This window comes from Zingiber officinale, chromosome 2A, assembly GCF_018446385.1.
Source record: "Zingiber officinale cultivar Zhangliang chromosome 2A, Zo_v1.1, whole genome shotgun sequence".
NCBI classification, from domain to species: domain Eukaryota; kingdom Viridiplantae; phylum Streptophyta; class Magnoliopsida; order Zingiberales; family Zingiberaceae; genus Zingiber; species Zingiber officinale.
This window is the reverse complement of record NC_055988.1, coordinates 96,106,366-96,116,554: the sequence shown is the minus strand read 5'-3', so window position 1 is coordinate 96,116,554 and position 10,189 is coordinate 96,106,366. Positions and strand designations below refer to the sequence as shown.

The window sequence follows — 10,189 nt, the reverse complement described above, 5'->3', positions numbered from 1 at the left end:
GTTACAGAAACAACATATGGAAACATTTGCTCAATGGCTATCAAAACATGTTCCTATTACCTCTTCAGGCAGAATTCAATGGCTAGCACATGGTCCAAGAAAGCATGTTATATCTTATACAGGTTATATTATAAATGGATATCGGTTCCACACAATTGATGTTGGAAGGTCGACACAAGATAGTGGTGTTTCAATTGAATCAGATACTGTTTGTCAATCTAGTGGTAATGATTATTCATATACCATAGGAAGGTTATCATACTATGGGGTTATACGAGATATTATTTTACTAGACTACTATTCTTTCAAAGTGCCTGTCTTTAGGTGTGATTGGGCCAATCATGGAATTGGTATTAAAATAGAAGATGGTTTTACACTGATCAACTTACACCAAGGACTAAGTACTTTTGAAAGTGATCCTTTCATTTTAGCATCACAAGCAAAGCAAGTATTCTATTCTAGGGACGATGATGAATCAAATTGGTATGTGTTGCTAAAAGCGCCGCCTCGGGGTATTCATGACATGAATTTGATTGAAGAGGATGCCTATACATCATCAACACCTCTTGATGTGTCTAGACTTGAGATTAACATTACCGAGAATGAACCATATGTAAGGAATGAGTGTGAGGGAATTGATGTAACTGATCCATGACTTAAATTTTATGGTGTAGATTTTATAGTTAATTACTCCATCTAATGAATTTTCTTTTCAAGTTTCATTATACTTTATTTACTGTTTTATTATATTTTTCTAGTTTGTTTATTTTTAGCGATGATCATGTCATATTGTAAATAAGCAGGTTATTAATTATTCAAAAGATGAGAAAAATGAGGGGAAAACGTAGCAAAGCAGTTGTAGATGAAATTCAGGTGATGTTGTATTCTATTTTAAATCTTGGTTTATTTCAATAAAGTATACTTATACATTTCAATTGCTTTATGCCATTTTGCAGGAAAATATAGATTCCAATAGTCCACATAACTCATCACAAGATTTGTACGGTAAAGAGAAAATTGATGATGAGAAAATTGATAAGAAAAAGGGGCGTGGTCCATCAAAGTTGAATTTGGTTAGTGGTCAACAAAAGCCAAAAGAACTGGAGCGTAATGAATTTGGACAACCGATAGGAGATAATTCAGTTAAGTACGCTTCTTTCCTAGGTTGCATGATAAAAGAATTTGTGTCATATACATTAAATGGATGGAATGACGTAGACAAAGAAGTAAAGAATAGGATGTGGGATTGTCTTCGGGTATGTCTTCGGTTACTAATTTTTTCTTGTCCAATATTAATTATAACAAAATGTAAATATATTTTCGTGCTTCTTAATGTACAGATGAATTATAATGTTGAGGAGTGGGAAAAGAAATCAATCTTTCAAAAGTTGGCTAAGTTGTGGCGTGATAGGAAGTCCAAACTACAAATACTTATACGAGAAACTAATGCTCGTCCAGTTGCTTCACGAAATCTTAGTCTTTTGAAGCCTGAATTTATGGATCAAAATCAATGGGAATTGTTTGTAAAGAGGACACTATCATCCGCTTTTCAAGTAAGTATTTAATTAATAAATCTTGCTTTTAATGGTTAAAGTTTTTTTTTATTATTTTAGGTACTTCATATACATTATTTAGCTTACATCTATATTGTGACATTATTAAAACAATGTATTTTAGCATAGTACTCAACAAAGGAATCATTGGGTGGATTTAGTCCATCTACTTGTACCAGAATCATCGCTTTCCTCCATATGCTGGATAATTAAACATATAGCAACAATAAAATAAAGAACTTTTCCTAGTGTTAAAGTTCATTGGCTAACTACTCATTTTGTAAGCTTTATGTGTTAGAAAAGGTACCAATTTTATATTTATATATTCGACAACCACAATTGTCCATATGAAATTAATAGCATGGAGCTTACTAGCTTCAACATGTTTCTTTATAACGATTTTTAATTTGAAAAAGGTAGTATTCAAACCCAAGAGCTCCTGCTATGCACTACACTTATCCAAAAGCTTGCTGTTAGGCAAAAGACCAATTTATCCAGTAAGCTAGTCTGACATTCCACAATCTTGAAAATCTCCAGTATTATTATCGCTGGTTACACCGGAAAAGGAAAATGATACAGCTGATTGAACTTGTAGAACTGGTAATCCCTCACTAGAATCTGCATTTCCTCCAGGATTAGACATCAACAGATCAGCAGACACGGCTTTGCTACATGTTACTGCTTGAGTGAAACAGGTGCTAAATTTAGTAGTTTATGCTGCAATGACAGATCAAACCATCACCTACAATTTACAATTTACAATTTACAATTTACAATTTACAATTATTCAGTCGGCATCCTGAATTTGTTCTCCTGCATTTGTAACGCCAGTGATATTTTACTGCCACATCTTTTGTTTTTTTTCTCTGCTTTTATGGAAACTCCATGACTGTTCCATTGACTGCAGCCACAGCGATGACTATGTTTGAATATGTGATAAGAATCAAGAGAAGCAAAAAATCTCCTAGCCATGTTTTTAATACCAGAAAAGTTGCATATCCCATGCATGAATCACTACAACAAAAGTTGCATATCCCATGCCTTGTGTAAATAATTACTACTGTTTATTTTATTTTCCTTGTCTAAGAAATTATTATTTATTGATCTAATGAATAATTAATTATATATGAATATGATAGACATTTTTTTATTCTCAGGAAAAAAGTGCAAAATTCAGAACAATGAGGGAAAATCAAGATCACATTCACACAATGAGTCGTAGAGGTTATGCCCGTTTGGCTTGCATGATGGTAAAAAATTTTATTTATTGAACTTTATACAAAAACATTTACATATACACTTAATTAGTAACATTATTTGTTCTAACACTGTAGATATGTTTTATACTGCAGGAAAAAGCAAGTCCTGCAGATACACCAATTACACGATCAAAAGTTTGGATCGAAGGTCACAAGAAGAAAAATGGAGAACCTAGTAGTCAAGCTAGTGGAGAGAAAATAGTAATAAAACCATCTCTTTATTATTTGTAGAATTCGCAAAAAAAAAAACAATCTAAATTTTTTATTTTAGAATCTGCGATATATCATTTTTAAAAGTTATATTTTTTTATTTGCAGAAAGAAATAGAACGGTGTCCACCTGAATCTCACAACACAACTAACATTCTTGATGATGCAATTAGTCTTGTATTTGGCAAGGAAGCTCGAGGTAGAGTGCGTGGAATGAGCTTTGGAGTAACGTACCCTAAGCGTGGAATTACACTAGTACACGTACCCTAAGTGTATTGAGTAGGATCATTTTAGGTAAGTTCTTTTTATACTGACTTAATAAAAGAACTAGACCTTAGTTATTATGGAAGTGTGTACTCTTAATCCTAATATAATAACAAGCATATATATTTAGTATCTATTTCTTTAACTTATCAAATGGTGAGATTTAGCTTGATAAATCAATAGGCCCGATAAATTGGAAAATGATATTACTTATAGTGTGTGTTGTTGATTATAGAAGGAAACTGTGTCCTAGTTATCTAGGTTGAGAATGTCCCCAAGAGGAGCTCATAAGGATTGTCATGTTAAACCTTGCAAGTGGACTTAGTCCGACATGACAATGAAGTTGAGTGGTACTACTCTTGGAGATAGATATTAATTAAGTGAGTTGTCAGTAACTTACTTAATTAATGGCCATTCGTTATCTTAAACGCAGGGAGACTAACACACTCATGGTAAGAAGGAGCCCATAATGTAATTTGGGATTAGTGCGGTAGTACAACAATAACTCTCTAGTGGAACGAGTTATTGTTGATGAACTTGAGTTGTGTGTTCGGGGCGAACACAGGATACTCAAGCTCATCGGAAGGCCAAAACCAATTTCTCCTCTAGGTTCTCTGTCATAGTCTCATTAGTGTCTTATAAACCACTCATTAAAATCCCATCTTGGTGTCCAAGAGAGGGTCGGCCCAAGGCTTGGTGACCAAGCCAAGGATCGGCCACCATATCCTCTTAAGGGGTCGGGCCCTTGCTTGGTGCCCAAGCAAGAGGGGGTCGGCCACATTAATTCAAATAAGGAGGGGCGTTTTGAATTTTTTAAAATCTTCTTTTTGTAGAAAATAATAAGTTTTAAAAAAGAGATTTTAATTTTAAAAACTTTCCTTATTTGAATTAGGCCACATAGTTTAATAGAGAGTTTTAAAAGTTTTAAAACTTTCCTTTTTTAACCATCCTCATGGTTTTAGAAAAAAGGAATAGAAGTTTTAAAATTAAAATTTTCTATTTTTTGTAACCATGTTAAAAAAGAAAATTTTTAGAAGAGAAGTTTTAAATTTTAAAATATGGTTTTAATTTTTAAAACTTTCCTTTTTAACATCCACTTTAGGAAAGAGAGCTTGTAAAATTTTATAAGAGGATTTATTCTTGTAAAATTTTATAAAAAAATTTTTGTATTCCTTCCTATAAGTGGCCGGTCACCCTTGCTTGGTGCCCAAGCAAGGGGTCGGCCAAGATTAAATCAAGTCAATCATTGATTTGGTGATTGATTCAATCAAGAGGAAAGAAAAGGAAAAATAAAAAGGAAAAAAGAAAAACTAGAGGAAGATTTTAATGTTTGTAAAAATTCTTCCCTTATTTGTCTTGGGCAAGTAATATAAAAGAAGGGGTGAGGAGGCCTCATGAGACACAATTCTTATTCTCTTGCTTGGTGATTCTCAAGTGGTCGGCCCCTCTCTCCCACTCTTCTCCCTTTGCTCTCTTTTATTTTGTGGTGGTGGTGGCCGAATATTACAAGGAGGAGAAGCTCTTTTGGGTGGTGTTCATCTTGGAGGATCGTCACCCACACAACGTCCAAGGCGAGGCGAGAAATACGGCAGAAGATCTTGAGGTCATTAGCTTGCAAAGAAAAGGTATAATTAGCAATTATTTTCCGTATCATACTAGTTATTTTTCTTTGTATGAATTCCAAACATAAGAGGCATTAGATCTAGTTTTTTTTTTGAATTAGTAATTCGTGTTTGTGTTTTTCTTTGTTTTTTGAATTTGTGATTCGATTGTCCTTTTTGGTTAAACCTAAAGTTATATAAGGAAATTAAATATTAGCTTTCCTTAAAAGGCTTTGTCGAGGCGGTGGTGGATGCTCCCATACCCAAGAAGGTCATGTGCCTTGTCATGTAGTCCTGGAAGCCAATTTTGGAAATTAATATTTAATTGAATTTATAACGTAGGTGAATTTGGATCAACAGTGTTAAATTCCGCTTGCGATCCAAGTCTAAACCATTAAGAACAGATAAGTTAAATTTGGAATCAATAATGTTAAGTTCCGTTTGTGATTCCTAATTTAACTTCTAAAGAACACAATAGGTTATTTAAGGAAAGATTCGACACTTATACAAAATTTTTATACAGTGGAACCGGTATGATTTTCCTAGGACTAACCAACAGAGTCAAGGCTTGATCTCGAAGATCAAGGGATCTGGATCAGGCTTGAAGCTATTATAAAAAGGGGTCTCAGCCAGCTACTTCGAACAACAACTTTACAAGCAATCTTCAAAGTTGTGCTCTACGCCGAAACGACTCAACAACGCTCAGCTGCTGTTCCGACAATCGACGACTACTTCCATAATATTGTATTTTCAGTATAATCTTTTTAAGTTCAGTACTTGTATTTAATCTTATAAAGATTCTCAAACTTATAGCCATTGCCCACCGAAAGTGATCAACGATCACGGGCCTTGGAGTAGGAGTCGACAAAGGCTCCAAACCAAGTAACCAAAAGTGTTAGCGATTACTTTTAGTTTACTTCTATATTCCGCTACGTATTTATGAAATGAACGAATTAGCCACGAGTGCTATTCACCCCCCCCCCCCTTCTAGTGTTTTTCGATCCTGCAATTGTAGCAGGGCAGTTTTGAATCGGTACGCCTTTCATTTTTTCCTTCAAAAATTATTTTGAAAAAGTTATTTTCATCTTTTTACCATTGGTCATTATTAGTAAAATATCGCATTTGCCAAAATTTGAAATACTAATTTTATTACTAATTTATTATTTTTATTTTTATTTTTATTTTTTACGAAATTAGAATTTTATTTTATCCTGTACTACTAATCCAAGACCGAGTCTTGGAACATTCTTAATTTTTTCTTGTGTACGAGATTCTATTTCAATGGCTCATCAAGAAGGCTATAGCACAGCCCGCCCGCCTCTCTTCTCTGACGAAGACTTCGGCTACTGGAAGAGTTGAATGGAGTATCATTTGAAGACTTAGGTGGAAATGTGGATAATAATCCAAACTGGATTCACATTTCCCACCGAAGATGGAGTCCTCGTCCCCTGCGACAAATGGGATGCACCAACCCGCAAGAAGATTGAAGCCAATGCAAAAGCAACCTGCATTCTCCAATGTGGCCTAAGTAAAGAAGAGTTGAACCGAATCAGCCCGTTCTCAAGCGCGAAAGAATTATGGGAAAAGTTGATCGAGCTGCACTGGGACACTTCCGACACAAAGGTAAGCAAACGAGACTTAATTTTGAATAAATTATATAATATAAAAATGTAGGAAGGTGAGTCAGTGAGCCAGCTTCATGCTCGCATACAAGATCTACTGAATGGACTCCACGCGATCGAATAAAAGGTTGAAAATCGCGACGTCATCAAGTATGCATTAAATGCATTTTCGAGGAACACCTTGTGGGCATCCATGGTTGATGCTTACAAAGTGTATAAGGATTTGTCATTAATCAAATTAGATGATTTTTTTTCCCAGAATTCGAGTTTCATGAACAAACTAATACTACTCGGACTGAGAAAGGTATTGCTTTGATTGCAAGAACAAGCAGAATGCGGGAATCAAAAGCAAAGCGCAGAACTGAACCCAAGTTCGAAGATGAATCTGACTCAGAAGACGACGACGGTGAAATTACAACCGAGCTGGTAAAATTGGTACAAAAAATGTGCAAAAAGAAGAAGGTGACTCAATTGAACATGAAGGCCAAGTCTGGAGTTACCTGCTACGGCTGTAATCAGAAGCGACACTACAAGCCAGAGTGTCTGAACAAGAAGAAATGAAGAAGGAAGGCCTTGAAAGCAACGTGGTCCGAGTCCTCTGAAGATTCCGACGAAGAACACGAGCAAGCAAGCTTGCTTGCTCTACTAGTACAAGCATACGTTGCTGAAACAGAGTCCGAATCAGAAATCGAAGTCGAATCAGAAACCGAGTCCGAAAGAAGCCACAGATCTATATCAATTTCCGAAGGGCCAAACAATATTGTAAGTTCCTTAATTTCTGGTACTAAAATTGATGAATTACAAAATTTAGTTTCATATTTGTTAAGAAAGTTGGTAAAATCCAACCTCTAAGTCAAGTCACTCCAAAAGGAGGTAGCAATCCTTAAGGAGGAGACTAACCTAAGTCCTTTGACTGAGTCAGTTCAAAATAGAAGTTGAACCCAAATCCAACAACTTGAGGAAGAAAATTCCAATTTGAAAACTCAAGTTAAAGAACTTATGGACACATTGGAACGGTTCACCTTGGATTCCAAGAATCTTGATCTGATTCTTGGAAAACAAAGAACCGCTTACAACCGATCCGGACTTGGATTTAAAGTTAAACAAAAATACAGATCTTACTTATCACTTGTAAATAGAATAAATATATTAGTCCAATCATGAGTCCCCAAGTCAAACTTGATTAATCAAGTTGGACTTGGTCAATATTGGATCCCCAAGGATCAAATCCACTACTTGATAGACTCTATCGAGGCTATGATCCAGGGGGAGCCAACAAAAAGACCATCTTTATCATAAGATAGAATTGTTTGATATTTGTTTTGCTGCTTTTACTATACATGCTTAAACTAGGGTAGATAAGGACCTAGGCTTGATTCACACTTGATTAGTTAGATCAAGGAGTTTCAGAAAGGAAATTAAATATCCAATTTCTTTGAAAGACTTTGTATAGAAGTGGTGAATGATCTCATACCCAAGAAAGTCTCGTGTCTCACCACAGCCTGAAAGTCAATCATTGAAATAAATATTTAATTAACTAACTATAAAACCTTAGTGTAACTCAATTGTAAATCAATCCTTAGATTGAAATTTAAATTGAAGATTAAATTAACCATCTCACAAAACTATTAAGGTTTCCTGATTGAAAAACTAGAAAAGGTGAGATGAACCCAGGTTTAAAGTAGTTAACCAAACCCAAATTAATTAAAATTAATTCAATTAAGTTAACTTAATTATTTACAAAATCATAATTAATTTCAAAATCATAATTAATTTCAAAATCATAATTAATTTCTAATCATAATTAATTTCAAAAGCTTAATTAATTTCAAAATCTAATTAATTTTAAAATCATAATCAATTACACAAATATAATTAATTTACAAAATCTTAATTCTTCAAATTTTAATTATATTTCAAAATTATATTTTAAAATTTCAATTTTAGTATTGTCAAAATCTAAATTTAACTTAAATTATTTTTGAAATATACTTCAAGATCATAAATATTTTTTAAAATTAAAGATAAAATCAACTTAATTCCATCTCACATAGACTCATAAGTTGAACATGTTTGATAACCTAAAATGAGTGAGATGGAAAATCAGGAAAATAAATACTAACCTTTATATTTTTGATTTACATGCTTGGACTCTAGAATTACCAAACCTAAATTACTAATTTTTTTGGTATTAATTAAGGGGGAGTGAAAGTGGAAGTTTAATTTTAAAACTATTTTTGAAAAGAAAAATAAATTATTTTTGAAAAGACAAAAATAAAATATTTGATAAAGAATTTTTCAAGAAATCTTTCACTTAGCTAAGTTTTTTTAATATTTTTAAAAGCCAAGTGTTTATCAAAATCTTTTTAAATCTAAACTTTTATGAATTTTTTTTAAACTAGGTACTTAACTAAGTTTTTTTTAAAAGCTAAGCTTATTTCTGTTGGTGTCGTCCTTGGGGTCATGGTACCGCGGTAAGATATTCATATTATCATTCGGACATCCACGGTTCGAATCCTAATTAAGACGTATTTATAGGAATTTTTCCTTCAAATGGAGGACGTAATCAAAGGATGTTGAGCTTTTAAGTTTATCGTCGCGTGCACTTTCCGATTTACCTTAGGATTGATGAGAAAATTCTATAGAATCGAATTTCTCATTAAAAATAATTAATGAGAATAACTGATATTATTATTATTATTTTTTTAATTTATGTCGGTGCCAAAGTCATTTTTCTTCAACATATATATTTTATATGTTGAAAAGCTAGCCGCTCTTTAATTCGCTCAGATCATACCCATAAGGCCATAAAAGAAAATAAATATAATACAACAGCAAAATAGAATAGAAAACACACGTCGATTGATCATTGAAGATGAACGATCAGTACACATTTAATTAATATTGATCACATAACACAATACCGAATAGTTTAGTTTCAAGAACATCGTACGTAGAATTAAGACACGCACACAATCACACATGCAGGCAAATTAAATTATTAATTCATGGATGATCTATAATTAACGGCGCCGGGGTTCTCCATCAACTAATGCAGCGCCGGCTGGAGGAATTAGGATCATCATTTGTGAGGACAACGGTACAAATTGTGACCGCAGGACCGCGGGGGTGGTTTATTGCCGGAGCCCGCACCACACTGGTACGCTTTGCCACCGTTAGTACTACAGGCCGCCTTATTTGCATTTAGAGCTGCATGAGCGACATCGGAGGAGCCACTTCCGGCGAGGAGTCTTCTGTTGATCTCTGAATCGAATTGAAACTCCTCCAAGTCCTCCTCCACTGAGCTGCATCGGCGACCACCGCCCTCTGTCTCGTTGCTGGCCGCCGCCCATCGCTTGGGAGAAGCGGCGGCGGAGGCCGGTTTCCAGCATGGTAGTGACGCAAAAAGAAAGAGGAGGAAGAAATAAAAGAAGGCCGCTGATCTGCTGTTGCTCCCCATTGCAATGATGTGATTCATTATCATCTTCTCATTGGATATATATAGATATAGAGACATGGATAGATACGTGGATAAAAATAAATAAATAAATAAATAAATAATAAAAATTAATGCAAAGGTGACGAGGCATAAAGAAGACCTTTTTTTAGTTCTTTGACTTTTTTAATCGTTAATTATTAATATTTTGCATGGCATATCATGTGCAATAAAGGAAGTGCGAT

General features: G+C 34.2%; 1 protein-coding gene across 1 annotated transcript; it reads right to left on the bottom strand.

Annotated features, from left to right (window-relative positions):
• Positions 1–9,590: 9,590 nt before the first annotated feature.
• Positions 9,591–9,968, bottom strand: LOC122043821 (rapid alkalinization factor-like). The gene has a single exon (XM_042604395.1). The coding sequence runs from the start codon at positions 9,966–9,968 to the stop codon at positions 9,591–9,593; it is 378 nt and encodes a 125-aa protein (XP_042460329.1).
• Positions 9,969–10,189: the final 221 nt, after the last annotated feature.

Coding starts and splice junctions, on each gene's coding strand:
- LOC122043821 (XM_042604395.1), bottom strand. CDS start 9,968: ATGGGGAGCAACAGCAGATCAGCGGCCTTCTTTTATTTCTTCCTCCTC.